Here is an 18,669-nt window from a genome sequence, read left to right as displayed (position 1 = left end):
GCTATCATGAACTATTTCATTGAGAGAGAGATCAGTGTCTAACTCTGTATATGAGGAAACTTATCTCTGTGAAATGTAAATGTCTATAACTACTTACATGTAGTAAAGGAGGACACAATAATTCAATGACTGTATTGCAGGATTTTGCTTCCTGCTTTCACCATAGTACAGAGTGCTGCTATCTATCAGATGGTTTGTCTTAGCATGACTTAGCCATCAGAATAGCTGCTAAAACCCAAAACCTGGCAGGCATTAATCCCCTTCAAATGATGCAGTGGCAATGAACATAGACATCTACAGATTGACTGGTTATCGGGGAGAGAGAAATGCAAATGCAGTCCTTCTCTCTCCAGAACTCATCCTGATCTAAATTGTATCGAAGCTCCAAGGAGACAAGAACATGTTATTTAGTTTTGACCAGTCCTTTTTCACATATACTACATATTTCTCTTTAGTGACAGCTGGAATTCCAGAAGTGGTAATCTTCAGCTTTATTATTAGGAATTGATGTTTGCTGCACTGTCAGGGCCCATACATGTTAGGCATGTCTCTGCATGAGCGTTATGTCCAGTCACCCACTACATGGGTGACTCATGGGGTTGCCAGTCTCCAGGTGAGAGGTGGAGCTCTCCCAAGATACACAATTGATCTCTAGCCTACAAAGATCTGTTCCCTTGGAGAAAATGGATGCTTATGGGTGGGCGAGCGAGCGAGTGGGTGGGTGAGTGGTGAGTTGCGGGAGGACTGGGCAGACTCAGCTTGGTGATTGGGGAGGTGGGAGGGTGGGGGGGGAATGGGTAGGCTGACTGCCCCTCTTGTGTGATGCTCGTCAGCAAAGAGCAGCACCCCCAGTGATATTTACAAATTACGCGGCTCCTTTTGCAGCCTCCCGACTTCTGCTGTTGCTGAGTGACTTTAGCAAAAGGTGCAGCTGAGCAACGGCAGCTCCAGAGGACAATGCAGAAGCTTGGTGGAGAGCAGACGCCAGTCATGTCCATGTTTCTTTTTCCCTTGCTCACCATCTCTGGATTATTTCCTATTGCTAAGATTCTGACTGTGGGACCGGAGGGAGGTAAGGCATCTCCTTGAACTGTTTTGCTTCTCTCCCTTGTAGCCCTCCCCCTTTTATTTTGCTATGTCTTTGGAGAAGTGGCTCAAGCTTACTTCAGACTTCTGCAGGTGCCCTGGGAGGACTGGCCCTTGAAGGCAGTGCTCTCCCTTTCTAAAGCTGTGATGCTTGGCTTTCCACAGGTTCACTTAACTTTTTCTTTCCCCAGCTAACTCCCTTTGCAAACTGAGCTCCTGCCTGCTGCTGGCCTCTGGGGATTCATTTGCCTCTTGCCTTATCTGTTCTCCAGAGGGGAACTTATCCTTCCCCCTAAATGCAAGGGATGGCTGGACTGCGTTGCACCTATGCACAGGGGACAGCAATAGGGCATAAATGTATCTGCCTTCCAGATTTTTATTTAGAGACACTTTCAACCTGGTTCTTCTTTCTGGGCTACATTGCAACAGAACCCATGGCGCTGTACACTCAGGCGAGACTTTCTGCCTTTCTTTCCCAGGAGCAGTCTGAAGTAGCAATCTGATTGGCACCATGAGCCTCGATATGCTTGCTTGGAAGTAAACGCCCCGTGACTTGAGCTGTCTAGTAGGATGAGATGGAAGGCATCTCTTCCTTCCCACCTTGGTTTTTGGGGTGGAGGGAGGGTTGGAGGGGAAGGAAGTGGTGGCGGATGAATTCAGAATTCCACTTATTGTTTTGTTTTGTTTTTTGTGGGACAAAGTATAGTGTGGGATTCCAGTGTCGGATTTTAACAACATTAAATTTTATTTATATATGTTATGTAGCTTAAAGGTTTCAAAAAAGAATTTACAATAAGTGAAACTGAGGCAACAACTTCTGCTGAGGTGACTTTCATTTTGCATCAATCCACTCTCTCACTTTTTTACATCTCTGAGACACTATTAGGATTTGATTCCCTTTCTAGTCTCTCAAAGTTTCTACACGCTCTGACTCAGTTTAGTTCAGACTTCCAGTTCTCTGCTCCTTATTTAGATACCCACTTGTAATGTTTTAAATTGTAATTTGTGTGTTTCTTTAAATTGAGAGGTCAACTGAAGGGGTGAAAGGGGGATGAGAGAGCAAGACGATTGGTTGGCACTGGAAAGTGACTCTGGAGAGTCTGTGAGAGTGTCAGATTGTAAAACTTAGCACAGCAGTCTGTGTTGGAGATTGACGAAGAGACATTCTCGTGCCTTGTGCATACCATCCATCAGTCAAATGAACAGTTCTGCATCAAGATGTGCTTAGGTTAAGCCAAATGTTCTAACTCTCATGGCATTGGTGATAACTGCTAATGATCTATATATGAAAAGTATGGATTTTAAGCATGGAATTAAACCCTGTGTGTCGGTGGTGTATTCTGAAAAGCTTCACTTACATTGTCATCTTGCTGTGTAAAGCCCAGTCGTACTTTTTCCCTGAAAAGGTTTTAAGTAATTGAGGGCATCCCTTTTGACCCTGAAAATAGAGCAAAGGTTTCTTGCCATGGAGACTTGCCATTTTACAGGCAAGCTGACATGACACTCTTGACCTCAATCCTTTTGCTTGTAAAAGACTGCTTAAGACAAGGCCAGTTTCCTGTGTGACCATTAGTGATGTTGTGTGAAGCAATGTGCTAGCCTAAAAGAGAACTATTTCACTGCACATGTGTGGAAAATGATTGCCAGTAGTGACACCCCGTTGCATCTGTGCGAGACAGAATAGACTTTCATGATCTGAAGGTCGTGTAGGTTCAGTTTTGTTGAGGTTAAAGGCCAGCCAGTCTTCATCACTGAGTGATTTGTGCACACATGTGACACACAATCTGGAGGCAATTCTGCTGATTCACAAACAGCTCCACCTGAGATAAAATAATTCTGCTAGCTGATAGAGCTTTTGGGTGATAAATATGAAATCTTTGTTCACAACATTGCAGAAGGGTTAAGAAGCAAACCCTGAATTGCATCATGTGTGCTTGCCAAAAATATAAATACCTCAGGGGAAACCAGCACAAAGAGCAAAAGAAACCACAAGAAGCAGATCAGCTTCTGTGCTCACTGCCTATTAGATAAGGCTTTTGAAATGTGCCAGCAAAGAAAGTGTGTAGAACTTTGAGAATGATACCAAAACAACCTTGTGTAAACATTGTGTAAGAGAACTCCACCTTCTCTGTTTACTCAGGGCTAATTCATATTTGCATCACTTGGTATCTCAGCTGCCTACTGCTGTATATGTGGGGAAATGTTGTGAATGTATTGTTGAAGGCTTTCACAGCCGGACTCAACTGGTTGTTGTGATACACCTCTGAAGATCCCAGCCATAGATGCAGGCGGAACGTTCGGAACAAGAGCTACCAGACCACGGCCACACAGCCCAGAAAGCCCACAACAACCTGCTTTGAAGGTGGACATTCAGGCTCTCTCTGCCTGTCGTAATATTGTCTGAGGTAGCTGTTGTCCCCATGTGACTCATCTCTTTGTGCTGCAGTGATCAGGTGGGGATTACTAATTCTGAGCTTACTCTTACTCTGATGGCGGGTAACTCGTTTGTGCCCAGTCTTCTATAAAGAATGGGAGGCGTCTAGTATGTATGGCAATCCATTCAGAAGAGCCATGTGATTGAGGGTTTTAGCCAAGGTAGAAGGTATTTGGTAAAAGGTATTTCTGTCATTTTCTGTTGATGTACGTTTTCAACATTTAACCTTAACTTAGACAGAAAGTTAACAACTAGTTAGCTTGAACCCCATCCTTGAACATGACCAGGTAAGCTAGATCTTGCCTGAACTTCACCCGTATCCTTGTCATCTTGCTTCTATGTGAAAATCTTCAGCAGAAGCCCTTTTCTGCATTCCTCCCATAGGGTTTAATATCTTTGCGTGATCCTTTTTCAGACACATCTACTCCCTATTTGTGATTGGGAAAACAGTACAGCTCTTTGAACAAACAGGTCTGCATTTGTAATGTAAATTCAGGCTTGGTCTATTGGCAAACCTGTTAAAACTTGTTTTTTCCCTTTCATTTTCTCTCTAACAATATTGATTGCAGCTAAAAGTATTAAAGAGCTAGTGTGGTATAATGGTTAGGAGTGGTGGACTCTAATCTGGAGAACCGGGTTTGGTTTTCCTCTCTTCCACACGAGTTGCAGACGCTAATCTGAAGAACTGGGTTTGTTACCCCATTCCTCAACATGCAACCTGCTGAGTAACCTTGGGCCAATCACAGTTCTTTCAGAACTCTCTCAGCCCCACTAGTCTCACAAGGTGTATGTTGTTGGGTGGGAAAGGTAATTGTAAGCCACTTTGAGACTCTTTAAAGGTAATGAAAAGCAGGGTGTAAAAACCAACTCCTCCTTCTAGTTCAAAGGATCTTCATGTGTCAGTATTAATCTTCTCTAATGGATCTGGCTAAAATATCGTTCTGTTTCAGTTGATAAGAATCGCTTCTTCCTCCTCCTCACAGTTCATGCAATGTTCTGCTTATAAACTGGTTTTGTAACCTTTTAATGTTGTGCTTTATAAACACAACACAGAATTCCTACCTTATGTTGTAATCTTGGTGATGTTTCCAGCTTCTGGAAGAGAACTGCAGTTTAATCAAAAATAAATCATCCTGGACATAGTTATAGTGGATAAACATTCCCAGCTGTTTTAACTTTTTCCACTTAGCATTTTTACATTCTAGTTATTCTGTAAACTTTACAGTCAACCAATTAAAAGCAAGAGATTCAGCTCCTCTGGAACATGCTCGAGATACACCCATGTTGTTGCCCCTCCTTGTACTATTTTTTTTCAGACTTATAATATCCTGGGTTGCCCAAAACTCCAGGAACACGGTATTTAAAGGTAAAGGTAGTCTCCTTTGCAAGCACTAAGTCATTGCTGACCCAAAGGGTGACATGACGTCACAACATTTACAAAGTAGACTTGTGCAAAAGCTCCTGGCACAGTGTATTTTCTGACACACAAAACGTTACACCTCAACACTTGCTCCTGGATTGCTGGGCGTGGATTTCTCTCCCTTCCCTGTATTTATCCATTGAGCCTGGACTCTTGACTCAATACTTTGTTCATTTCTTAAACCTGTGAGCTTCTTCTACTCCACCAGACATTTCCTTTGTTGCTCTGTTTACATCGCATTTAAATTTATGCAGGGATAAATTAGCAGCATATATCGGACTGTCTTCTCCTTTCCCTTCTTTTGTTTTTCACTCTAAGCTGGATCTCATAGGCATAAGACCTTTGTCCTTACCGAGGGAGCCATCAGATTTTGAGTCTGCGGTAGCCACCTGATCCTCCTGTTGGGTGGCTTCTATCCCATGAAAACCATGAAAATTGTGTAGTGTTTAAAGATCTTTTTTTTTAACAAGGTCTTCTGAATGCAGCAGACTGTTTTTTTTTTCCTGGACAGATTCTTTTGTGTTTTGCTGTTTCAAATGAACCCCATTTTCAGATTTATGTGGATGCTGTCCCATGCATACTTGCTTGGAAGTAAGTTCCATGTCATTCACAGGGGGCTTATTTCTGAAAAAAAAAACCAAGCATATTATTAAGTTCCTCCCTCTTGATTAGCAATTTGCAATTAAAAATCTTTAAACTAGTTTTGACCAACCTGGAAGGAAGTTGAAATATGCTGAAGTTAAAGTCTGGTGATACAGAACCGTTCTAGTATAGAAAAGAGTCCCCCAGTTACCTTGACTTTCTGTGAGATTCTTAAATTGCATCAGTCTAATTCTTTCTTTTAAAATACTGGCAGTGGACTAAATGGTTCATTTGGAGAATAATAGTTTTGTTCTAGACTAGAGCAATAGCCATACCTAGTCATTGGCAACAAAAATAACAAAGAGTTTTGTGGCACTTTAAAGACCGATAGATTTATTGGAAGATCAGCTTTTATAAGGTAGTTTCCTTTGTCAACAACCGTGAATTTGTTATTTTCCTGCTCAATGGCATCTGGGAGATGGGAACAGGGCTGGAGTAAGGGGGAATTGCGCCCAGGGCACGCATGCACCTTGCACCCCATGCCCACCCAGGAACGCCCCAACCACACTCCTGCACTGGTGTGCGCCCAGTGCGTTGCACCCCCTTCTCCCTTGGCTCTACGCCACTGGATGGGAAGAGTAAGGCATTTTTGCTTCAGGTTTCCAGAGCTAACAGCACCTGTCTACTGATAGTTTTTCTAGGTGTTGCAACTTTTCTATTGTAAAAAATAAAGCATTTTCCTGGCTTCTTTGGCAGCATTCAGGCATCACAGAAGTTTGGTCTGTTGAGGGTTGAATTGGCACCTTGCCTGAGGTGATTGATTGAGCTGGCACCCCCGTGGTGCCCTTGTCTGTGTCTCTTTATTGCATTCTTTTATCTAAGTGGATGGCTGCTGTTAATTACTGTGGATAAAAATAAAGTATTGCATCTTAGGATACTGCAGGGTACTAGCACTCCTGGCTTGCCACACTTTCAGGTGGAGGAAATGGCAAGAGCAGTTCACTTTCCAGTTAAATATAAGAACATGAGAAGAACTTTGCTGGATCAGAGCAGCAGACCATCTAGTCCAGTAATGCTCTTATTAGCAGCCAGTTCAGTTCAAGATTTTCTCCTGATATACCTTTTTGGTTAAAATAAAGTTCCAACTAGTTATACATCTTCTGTGTGGTCTCCTTTTCCTGATACTTAACAAATCTGCTCACATCTCTAGAAACCACTTGGTTAATCCATTCCCTATGTTCAGTGGTGTAAAAATGCATTGCACCCCAGTATCTGTGTTCAAGTCCTTCTTCTGCCATCTGAGAAGTGGAAAAAATAAAAGTGAAATTAGAAAACACATTTTATAGCAAAAGAGAGTATATTATTTGGACACACTTATTTGGATGTCTAGTTAGACTGTATAATATTGAAAACTCTGAACTATTTAATAACAGGAAAAGAAGAAGAGTTGGTTTTTATATCCTGGCTTTTTTTCTACCTTTAAGGAGTCTCAAAGCGGCTTACAACTACCTTCCCTTCCCCTTCCTTCAGTAGGCACCTTGTGAGGTAGGTGGGGCTGAAAGAGTTCTGACAGAACTGTGACTAGGCCAAGATTACACAGCATTGGAGTCTGCTGCTCTTAACCACTATACTACCTTGACTCTCTAAACTTTTCCTTAAGTTCTTTGTCACCTGTGTCTCTTGTGAGCCCTGTTCCCCTGTGTGGCTCCTGCCCTGTGTTCCAGCAAAGTGGGCAAGACCTCAGGAAAGTGGGCAAGTTCCTTGCCTAGTGGGACTTGTGGTTGGAAATTCTCACCTTGAAACACTGTAGGAATGGGTAAACGGTGTGCCTTCCCGAGGTGCATGTTTCACACCAAGGATGGCAGTAGATAGTGTCTCTTTAGGTTGATAGTTGTTAAGAATGTGGCTCTCTTTAAGTTGCAAAGTGAGTACCACTGCTATGGCATATTGTTATCCAAACCATACATAGTTGTATAGTAAATTGAAAATATGTTGTATAAGTTCTTCTCTATATGCTGGAATTATTATATAATTATATATCATGGCTTCCTTGAAAAAGTTCATTCTATGTATTTTGCATGAGTAAAAACTTGTCTTAAAGCATTTCTCTAATTCCAAAACAGAATATATTTTGTACTGTTTTTTTCAGTGCTCTACAAAATTTCTTCCTTTTTTCAAAATTTCCAAAATTTGAGAGGAGGGCCCTGAGGGGGTAGAGGTGGAAAACATTCTCTACCACTAGGTTTTCCCCTCTGGGCCTTTACATCTTCACTCCTTCCTTGGTTAAGTGTCCTGAACATCTTAATGTGAGGGATCACAGTTGCTACCAGAATGGACTGCTTTATGGTCTTTTGTTTCTTCAAGTTGATGGGATCTAAAAGGCTCCTAATATTTCTATTAGTGTTGTGGCAGAACAGACTTGCTTTGCCTGGCAGGCCCTATTCTACTCCCAAGCCTCTCCCAGAGGTTGCAAACTTTTCCTGGGGAGGGCTAGCTTTCTCTCTGGGTAAACTGTTGCTACCACCTGACTGTTTGAGGAACTGTCCACTGGGGAAGGTCAGGGCTCTCCAACTTTCTTTCCAACCGTGAAGCCTAGCCTTAGTTTCTTTTGGTTCCCCTCTCCTGGGTTCCACAGGGCAGATTGAAGGCCCCGGAGGAAAAGCTGTTTGCCAGCTGCCAGCCTTCCTCCTATTTAGATAGCACATCCAAGACGGTGGGGCATTCGTGGTACAGAAAACTGTTCCCCATATCCAAGGTTTAAAAAAATATTTATTAAAAATAAAATGGTCACAAATATATTTTAGCACTGTACCAGATTGAGCAAGCGTTTCCAAAACAAAGGAGATATAAATGCCAATCCTCTGTCCCTCTCCCTAAACATGCCCTAGCAGTTGTTGAAAATAGGGTAGGCCCTTAAAGCTTAGAAGGTTGCAATTCTCAAAGAGTTCCCATTACTTGGCAGGCTGAGTGAGCTCCCTAGATGAGCACATGGTTCAAAAATGGCTGCTCTCTGTACAGCCCTGACAAGAGGTCTGCTCCCTTCAGTGACCCAGCAGAAAGAGAAAGAGAAGAGACCATGGCTCTCTGCTCCCATCACTTTTATCAGTTCCCTGGCCCCACCCTCTTTTGACCTGGTCAAGCTGGGTCAATATATCTTTCCCACTCGGTCAGGTAGCTCTTCCTGATGTCCCTCTGGCATCTTTTAAGTCCTCCAAATATATGATACCTTATTGGAGAAGAGGAGGGGGGGGAGCCCATTTCTCCACAAGTGTCATTTCAAGTCCATGTTAGTTTAGAAATGGGAGTCTGCATTGCTATGTATATGCCTGTGTTTCTCCCCTTTTTTAATCTATGGTTTATTTGCTCTCCTGTTGACAGCTTTGTGAAATTTACTATTATGTATTTATGTAGCATGTTGTTGCATTCAGATCTTTTTCTGTACATTAGGTTTGTCCCAATGAAGGTATTTCTTGTGGCTCAGAGTCTTTTAATGAAGCTCTGGTGCCAGAGGAAGGCTCTTTGTGCTGAAGAAAAGCACTTCTACTGGAATAATAGATATGCAGGATCCAACCTATTATCACAACAATCCTTATAACAGACTTATAAGTTCTGAGATAGTATTACCTGCAAGTACCTGTTGCAAGTAGGCAGCTAATGGCCCAATCCAAATGGCAAGGCATAATCCATTACATGAAACAGCATTTTCCTCCTTCACCAGCGCAAGGGGCACCTGCACCACTGGAAAGGGCAAAGGCACCCGGGTCGGATGCCCTTCAGCTGCCCTGGCACCTCAATTGGATGCTGGCGTGGGGTGTTTGTGTGCTGGGACATTCCCAGGAATGGAGCCAATGTTAGTTGACTTCCACCCTGGGTTTGCAATTAGTTGCGGTGTGCTTTGGGTACTGGATTTTCACCTCCCTTGTGGGGCATAAGAACATAAGAACATAAGAACAAGCCAGCTGGATCAGACCAGAGTCCATCTAGTCCAGCTTTCTGCTACTCGCAGTGGCCCACCAGGTGCCTTTGGGAGCTCACATGCAGGATGTGAACGCAATGGCCTTCTGCGGCTGTTGCTCCCAAGCACCTGGACTGTTAAGGCATTTGCAATCTCAGATCAAGAGGATCAAGATTGGTAGCCATAAATCGACTTCTCCTCCATAAATCTGTCCAAGCCCCTTTTAAAGCTATCCAGGTTAGTGGCCATCACCACCTCCTGTGGCAGCATATTCCAAACACCAATCACACGTTGCGTGAAGAAGTGTTTCCTTTTATTAGTCCTAATTCTTCCCCCCAGCATTTTCAATGAATGCCCCCTGGTTCTAGTATTGTGAGAAAGAGAGAAAAATTTCTCTCTGTCAACATTTTCTACCCCATGCATAATTTTATAGACTTCAATCATATCCCCCCTCAGACGTCTCCTCTCCAAGCTAAAGAGTCCCAAACTCTGCAGCCTCTCCTCATAAGGAAGGTGCTCCAGTCCCTCAATCATCCTCGTTGCCCTTCTCTGCACTTTTTCTATCTCTTCAATATCCTTTTTGAGATGTGGCGACCAGAACTGAACACAGTACTCCAAGCGCGGTCGCACCACGGCTTTATATAAGGGCATGACAATCTTTGCAGTTTTATTGTCAATTCCTTTCCTAATTATCCCCAACATAGAGTTTGCCTTTTTCACAGCTGCCATGCATTGAGTTGACATTCCCATGGAACTATCAACTAAGACGCCCAAATCCCTTTCCTGGTCTGTGACTGATAGCACTGACCCCTGTAGCGTGTATGTGAAGTTTGGATTTTTTGCCCCTATGTGCATCACTTTACATTTTGCTACATTGAACTGCATTTGCCATTTCTGAGCCCACTCACCTAATTTATCAAGGTCCGCTTGGAGCTCTTCGCAGTCCTTTGCGGTTCTCACCACACTATATAATTTGGTATCATCTGCAAACTTGGCCACCACGCTACCCACCCCTACTTCCAGGTCATTTATGAATAGGTTAAGTCTGTTATGACCTCTGGAAGCCTTTATGGTGGCGGGTTTTATGTCTTTTAGTTTTTGCTCGTGCCACTGGAAAGCCCTCTGGAGGCAGCAGGGTGGTGTGGCATCAGCTCTGGATTGGGTTGCCCATTTCCTTTGCCTAAATGTCTCTTGTAAGTTTATTTCTGAACTGAGATTTGAACTGTAGACCTTTTGGCTCACAAGTGTTACACATAGCCATGATGATGAGCACGCAGATCTTGGAGAGTGAAAGTATATTTTTGATATAAAGCTATTTATTTGAAAGTTAATGATATCAACCTATGAATGACCTTTTAGAAATTATCATTTGAGATACCAAGTTACTGTCCATTTGGTGGGAAAGATGGTGTAACTCTCTGTGTAACTATCTTAAAAATAAGGGTCTATTTTTAGTGCTAGTCTATTTTTCTTTTTTCCAAAATTATATTGGTTATTAATCAAGTATTTGTTATTATTAAAACATTCTGTGAAATTAGAATATTTGTTTTACTATGAACATTCCGAAAATAATCTTTTGTTCACCTATCTTGTGTTTTTCAGGGACTCTAATCGTCATGTTAAGATAAAGCAGAAAGGTGCCGTGCTGAACATGCTAAAAAAGTTAGACAAAATAAGGTTCAGAGGTCACAAGAGAGATGAGTTCCTTGATATAGCAGAGTCTCCCAATGCTTCAGACACTGAGTGCGGAGATGACGTCCCTATGAAAATACCTCGTACATCAGGAAAAGACAGTGATGAACTGAGAGACCCTGTAAGTGTTTTGAGTGGTTGATGTGTGTACTTCAAGCATTTTTAAAATTAAAAATGAGGAAGTCGTTCCTTACAGCAGAGCTTTGGTTCTGTCTTAACTTCTTACTGGTCCCTATGCTGACATAATAGTTAACCAGGGTTTGTTTTCCTTAACCATAGTTGATCATTATACCTGGATATTTTAAACAATTAGCTGCAAATCAGGATATGAAACTATTTTTGAAGTGATCTTATGATATCTATAGTTAAATGTTGCAACAAATCCACAAATCATGTTTAGGACAGCTTTTCTGTCTTTCTGCTTTCAAGGCAAAAACCAGATCACAGTTCTTAGCTCATCTATTTATTTATTATTTATTTTGTACAATTTATAAGACACCCTTTTATTAACTGTCATTAAGGCATCAAATCTTGGTTAGATATGACCATAGTTAAATGCAGTATTGGTTATCTACCTTATTATGAGAAATAAAGATAAATATGATGTATTTTCCATGTCGTATCTAATTGGTATAAACTTTTGTGTGACGTGTATATTGATGCAAAACCCTGGTCATGCTAATAGCCTATTTGTGTATTTTAAATTGTTGTATTTACTTTTTGTAATGTTTGGTAATGAAGGCAGAATGGCAGTTTAATGGTAGCATTTTACTGTCCACTATAATGTTACTTTAGTCAAATACAGTGCAGTATCCAGTTGGCTTTCACCCAGTGGTTTGTAACCCACAGCTGTGTTGTAACCTTTCTAAAGGCAGATTAAACTAGTGGTGCCATCATATATTTTGGAAAGTATCTTAGAAGTTCTTATGAGTGACTTTCTGTCAGTAATCAGAAAAGAAAATGAAGAGGTTCAAATGTAGTATTTCAAAGTTTAAGTGGTCCTCCAGAAGATAATAAGCACAGTGGGGATTCTTTTGGCACATATGAGAGATGCCACAGATTCTAAGATACTTTTCTGGGTTGCATTTAGAATTTGTATTGTGGTGTTCATTGGTTTATTCAGATACTGGCTTCTATTTCTGTTTCTCTGTTTCAAAATATTATGCTGTTAACTTTATTATTAGATAAATAAACATTGTATCTGTTGGATTTCTTATTAAGAAGTATTGCACCCCTCCCCAGCTTTGCAGTTAATATATTTTGGAGCAAGAGGTGGAGGGAATAAAAGAGAAAGGGACAGAAGTGAGAAAACTGAGAGAAGAAAATGGAATTAGAAGAACAGAACATATGAAGCTGCTATCTGTGGTATAAGTGCCTTGGTCTATCTAACTTGGTACTAAGTGACCCCATCTGGCAGCAGCTCTCTCAAGTTCCCAGCCCTACTTTGAGCCTTTCAAAGTTTATCTAAAGAATTTAAGACTGATCCTGGAAAGGCTTAATTTGTGCCTGACCTCTGCTCTAGCGTCAGTTTCAGAACCTGGTTTAGATCCTGGAACATCTCCAGTTAAGGAAAGAATAAAACAATGTAGGACATTGAGTCCTACATCAGGAAATGTATAGAAATGCAGTAAAATTCATTGTCCAAAATATAGTGAGAATAATGAGATAATAGTGGTTGCTTCCCTCTGTTGAAGTGTTGTAGAATTGCTTGTTCCAAGCTTTTCAAGTTAAAAATAACTTGCTCCGTGCCATGCCACAGGAAGACAGTGGATAGTTGAGCTGTTATATTGACTCTACAGCATGACCTTGATGATATGAGTTAGAATGTTGGAATGTTGAGTCAAAACCATTTCGGTTTATCCTCAGTACAGAGAAGCACTTAGGGTATGTTTTTTTTAAAAGAAAAAGGTTTGTTTCTATATCACTGATGGCATCAGATCAACTTATTACACAGATTTGACAACCTTAGTTTTTTCTTTGTGATCACTTGAAATTACGTTGTGCATGAACTCAATCTTTGTGTTCATTTGCTTGTCAGCCATGTTCACAGCTAGTAAATTGAATATTACGAGCACTTAAGATATCTTCTTTCAGTAAGAAACCATTTATAAAATTGAATAAGTGTATGAATTAAAAAACCCATTATGGTTGCTTACCGCGTGTGCTGAACATCTGTAGTTTGTTTTAAAAATCACTGGTTTGCTACATTACTTAACCTTTTAGAAGTAAAATTGAAGCTTAGGAAGAAACATATGATAATGGCAATGTCACTGATATGGTCCCTTCTGAGATATAAAGGGGGAGTTTAAAGGGGATCATTCTAGGTGGGGAAGAAGGTATCGCTGTAAGTGAGTTATTGCAATAATGTTTTGTATGGAACATTTTTTATTGAGTGTGTTGGCAAATTGAATAAAGAACATGAACTACTGAAATCTTTTGTCCAGTGCATGTTAAATTTTCTCATAGAAGAGGCTGGAGCCAAATAGTTGTATTTAGTGAGTCTTCACTGGGAGGAAGGGAAAATGTGGAGAGAAGGATTCAGGGTGTGACCCAAGGAAGCATCCTCAGTAGCTAATTACTGCTGAACCAACTGGATTGTTCTTTTGCTTGGTGCAGCTTAGTTGTATCCTGGAGACTGAATGGAGCTCTGCTACGAAACAAACTGGCATCTCTTGATGTAGCAAAAAGCCACAGTTAGTTCTGATGGCAATTAGTTATAGTTAGGTACAAACCATCATTTATAATCCAAGTTAGCCCTTCAGACAGACCACTTTTGCTGTATGTCTTCAGATGTCTTGATAAATTAGAGTTTAATTAGAACACAGAAAATGTAAAGCAATCCTTTACATTTATAGAGCTAGCATGGTGTAGTGATTAAGAGCCGTGGACTGTAATCTGGAGGACTGGGTTTGATTCCCTGCTCCTCCACATGAATGGCAGACTCTAATCTGGCATTCAAGCTGCTGGGTGACCGTGGGCCAGTCAGCTATTTCACAAGGTGTCTGTTGTGGGGAAAGGAAGAGGAGGACTTTGTAAGCCATTTTGAGGTCTCATTTTGGTAGAGAAAAGCCAAGTATAAAAACCAACTCTTCTCTCTCTCTATTTTTTTTTACTTTTCAAAACTTTTCTGGGCATAGACCATATTGATTCTGTAGGATACTGACCTCCATATGGATCCTAGAACTTTTTGTCCAAATTGTTTGGAGTAAACATTACCATACATAATTACAATTTACTAATATCCTGCCAGTTATATTAAGATTATATGTAGAAGGAGAGTCAGTGTGGTGTAGGGGTTGAGTGCTGGACTGGAATTTTGCAGACCCAGGTTCAGATCTCCACTCATAGCATGGAAGTTTCCTGGCTGACCTTGGTTAAGCCATACACTCCCAGCCTAGCCTACCTCACAGGATTCTTGCAGGGATAAAATGTGTGAGAGGAGAATGATGCAAACTGCTTTGGGTCTCTATTGGGGAGGAAATGGGGTTTAAATGAATTAATCAAATAACTTTAGCATGTGATCTGAAGGCACTTCAGCCTCTTTCACACAATCTCTGCTGCTGCTGTCTTCTCAATCCAATTGGTTTCTTCTATTTTCACAACCAGTCAAAGGGAGAGATGGCATTACAAATCATCCAGCAATCCATACTTGCACTTCCCCTGCAAATCTGGATTCCAAACAGTGGATTCCTGTTTCAGAAGCCTTGTTTCCGGAAACAGTGCAAACCCTGGTTTGTTGGTTCTAATGTAATATATCACTGGGTTATGTTGTGAAAGTGGAACCAACTAATTAGCTCATAGTTAAGGATTCACAAATCTCTACACATTTTTCTTTAATATTTTAGAAATATTGCTTCATCCCCCCTTTTAAGTTTCTTTTCTAAACATCTGTTCTTTTTAACATGCCTTGTTAAAAATCCATCTGGTTCAAAATATTTCTTGCTTAGTATAGAAAGTTTTCCTAAGCATATCTACTTGGATTCTTAAAGTTCATTGAATGGGGCTTACTTCCAGGAAAGTGTACTTAGTGTACTGCAGGTGTGTTTCTTTACATGAAATGCCATAAAAACTTTTTCTTATAGGTCTGAATTGGCTGGGATTATCCTGTGTTGTTTTCCTTTCCTTTCATATGGCCTGTTAGAAGAAGGAATGCTAATCTCTCCTTTGGAAATCAGTGGGGCTTAATTACAAACTGAGGTTCACCTCTTCACACAGAATGACTGTTTCCATGCCAACCTTCTCTTTTTCTTTATTGCATCAATCAATTCATTTCTTTTTTAAATTGACCCATGTGATCCAACTTTGTTTTAATCATTAGTTACAGAAGCAACTCTTTTTCATGGAGAGATAGTGGTTTTGTTATCTCTGAACAATTAGTGCTATGAACAAAACCATTGGTACAAAATAATCTACTGAAAAACAAGAGAATTTCCTGTTACATCCTTAGTGGTGGCGTGTGATGAAAAGAGAAAACAAGTCTGAAGATTCTTCAAACTTTGGCCTGGTTTTATTCCTGGACCCCAAACTACTGTCTGCCATTGAAACAAATTACTGCAGTATGAATATATTTAAGAACTTCTGATTTGACTTTTTGGATCAAACTGCGCACATTTTAATGTACTACTATTCCACTGGTCGGGATGATTACAAGCAGAGTGTGATGGTAGTGGTAGTTGGTAGGCCGCTGTTTCTCTCTAACATCTAATAATCTGAAATATATAAATAAGTTTCATTTTGCTGTACGAATAATGCTGTTTTTATCTCCCACAAATTAATCTTTTTAGATTTTACCTCCACCCATGTAGTTTCAGTATTCCTCTGACTACTCTTAATTTTATCTCACCAAACGAAAAAAACCAAAATTGTAACTTCATTCGCCATGCTGGACAATCTTTGTTTTAGAATGCTCCCTTTGGGTCTGGGAGCATTCTAAAACAAAGACTGTCCAGCAGTTACAAGAAGTTACAATTTTTGTATTTTTCTTTTGTGAGACAGAATATAGTTCTGTGTACAGCATCCATGGTCACAAGGCACACAAGTGACCCCCCCCCCCCGGCATTACAGAACAGTAAATTCCTGCCTTGTAGTTAGTACGTAAGGCACCAGACAACTGCACACTTCCTCCTGTTTTAATTGTAAAAATATGCCATTAAGTTCAGATTACCTTAGAAATTTTTGGCCTATGTGTTGTCTTCTTCTGATGTTTAAACGGCTGGGGTAAATAATTCAATACCTCAGGTGTTTAAAGCTGGCTGGCGAGGCGTGGAGTGCAATGTGCGTAATCAGGGCGCTATTGCCTGGCAGGGCATGGAAAATTGCCCCTCCCCCTTTCCCCGCCCCCCGCAGCACCCCCTTCCCACACTTGCTTTAGTTCCTTTCCTTTTCCAGAACTTTTTCAGGCTGCAAAAGGCCTGTTTGCAGTAAAAATGGCCTGAGGAACTACAGTTCCCAGGTCTCTTGGTAAGTATAGTTCCCATCAGGCTGTTTTTACTGAGAACAGGCCTTTTGCAGCCTGAAAAAGTTTTGAAAAAGGAAAGGAACTAAGGAAAGTGTGGGAAGAGGGAAGGGGGGGTGCTGTAGGGAAGGGTGCCGCGGGGGGCATGGGGGGGGGGGGCGGAAAATTGGAATGTGCACTGGGCACAATTTGGCCCAGCTACGCCTCTGCACAATTTCCAATATTATGGTAGAATCCCAACGGTCAATTAATCGCGTGATAGTCATGCGAAATATCCAGGTTTTATCAAGAACTCCCCACCACTCAACCACTGAACATAGATTCATCCTGGTTCTGGTTCTCCTGGTCCCCCTTATCATGTGTTTTTTAAGAACCTGCATGAAAGTACACCTTTTTAAAAAAACACATGCCGAATCCAGATCAGTGGGGAGGTTCAGGGATTGAATGTAGGTTTGTTTTTCCACCATTGGCAATGACATGGAGCCTACCAGCCAATCAGAGCGCAGAGGGTTGTGCACAAAGCGTGCATAGCTCTTTTTTTGTTTCGCGCCGGCGGAGGCTACGTTGAAACGTGGCTGCGTGGAATGTGATTTCTGTGCCAACTGTTAACTAAAATTTGACTTTCGTGCCAGTGCAGCTGCGTGGGTAAAGAGTGCCGAAGCCGCGCATAACTGTAGTTTAGCACAAAAACTATCCATGCATGCACGTGATGATGTAACTGTGGAAAAAAAAGTTTAAAAAAATTCCCGCCCCAACACAGCACAACAGCCAATCAGGACGAGGAAGAAAGAGCCGCTGAGCAGATTGTGTGTTCAATCGCACGATCGTGGGGAGTGGTGCACTTTTTAAAACCGTGATAGACATGGATGTCCTCATCGCATACATGCTGCAGTGGGGAGGGTGAAACCGCAATGAAAGGTGCCGTTTCTTTTGAAACCTGGTTGTATCCATCTTTAATTTCTCAGTGGGGAAATGGCCATAGGCCAGTGATGGCGAACCTTTTCGAGACCAAGTGCCCAAACTGCGACCCAAAACTCACTTATTTATCGCAAAGTGCCAACACGGCAATTTAACCTGAATACTGAGGTTTTCGTTTAGAAAAAACAGTTGGCTCCAAGGTGCACTTTACTTGGGAGTAAGCTTGGTGGAAGTTGGTGGCTTTGCTTTGAAGCAACTGTGCAACGCTTCGACTGGGTGAATCACGACCCTAGGAAGGTTTACCCAGAAGCAAGCCCCATTGCCAGCAACTGTGCTTACTCCCAGGTAAAGGATCGTGCTTTAGTTCTTCCCATGAAAATCAGTTGGATTTAACAGCGCTTAACAAGGTTACCTACACTGCTTCCCCAAAACTAGGTCTGAAGTTTAATGCTAATAATCTCCCTGAAATAATTACACTATTATCACATTTGGCGCCTGGTGGGGGAAGGGGTGCAGGGGGAGAGGGAAGTAAAACTTTCACTTTCTGAAACCCAATAACCCCACCACCACAAAACAGAAGTAAAAAGTAAGTCAAGGAAGCCAATCCTAATCAAGAATGCTGTGCGAGGGGTGGGATAACTTCAGGAAAGCTAAATGTATGGAGCAGACATCTGATCTGCGGTTTTTCCTTCACATGTCATCACAGCACTTGACTTCCCACAAAAACGCAACAGGAACAGAAAAATAAAAGCATGGAGAATATTTTTAAATGGATTTCTCTGTCCCATATTTGCCTCCATCAGAATGGCCTAATTCTGAGGGGGGAGGGGGGAAAGGAATGCTCCTCTCCCTCTCCTGCCAGTTGGTCGGGGTCTGGTTTAGCTCAATTCTTTATTGGTGTGAAATGCCTTTCGTCTTTTGTACTTTTGCTTTGATCCTGTGGGAACAGGATTGGCATCGCGAGCCTAGGGACCTTGCAAGATCTCTCCTCCCTGCCCTGGGCTCCCAGGCACTAAAAGCCCCATCTCTCCCAGGGGAGGGGGGCCTTTAACAAACCATTCACTCCAATCGGGGCGAGTTCCTGAATCCCACCACTGCGCCTGTCCTGCTCTTGGCAGATGCACTCC

At 41.7% G+C, this 18,669-nt stretch overlaps 1 protein-coding gene across 1 annotated transcript in view; it reads left to right on the top strand.

Moving 5' to 3' along the window:
• GRAMD4 (GRAM domain containing 4) overlaps nt 1-18,669 on the top strand; it is a 102,334-nt gene that overhangs the window by 14,513 nt on the left and 69,152 nt on the right. Inside the window, exon 2 of the mRNA XM_048501590.1 lies at nt 11,080-11,290. Within this exon, the coding sequence (XP_048357547.1) occupies nt 11,080-11,290 (211 nt within the window). The remainder of the gene's footprint in view (nt 1-11,079; nt 11,291-18,669) is intronic.

Source organism: Sphaerodactylus townsendi, linkage group LG06, assembly GCF_021028975.2.
Source record: "Sphaerodactylus townsendi isolate TG3544 linkage group LG06, MPM_Stown_v2.3, whole genome shotgun sequence".
Taxonomy (NCBI): domain Eukaryota; kingdom Metazoa; phylum Chordata; class Lepidosauria; order Squamata; family Sphaerodactylidae; genus Sphaerodactylus; species Sphaerodactylus townsendi.
Note: the sequence above shows the minus strand (reverse complement) of the source record. Positions and strands in the feature narration are given on the sequence as shown.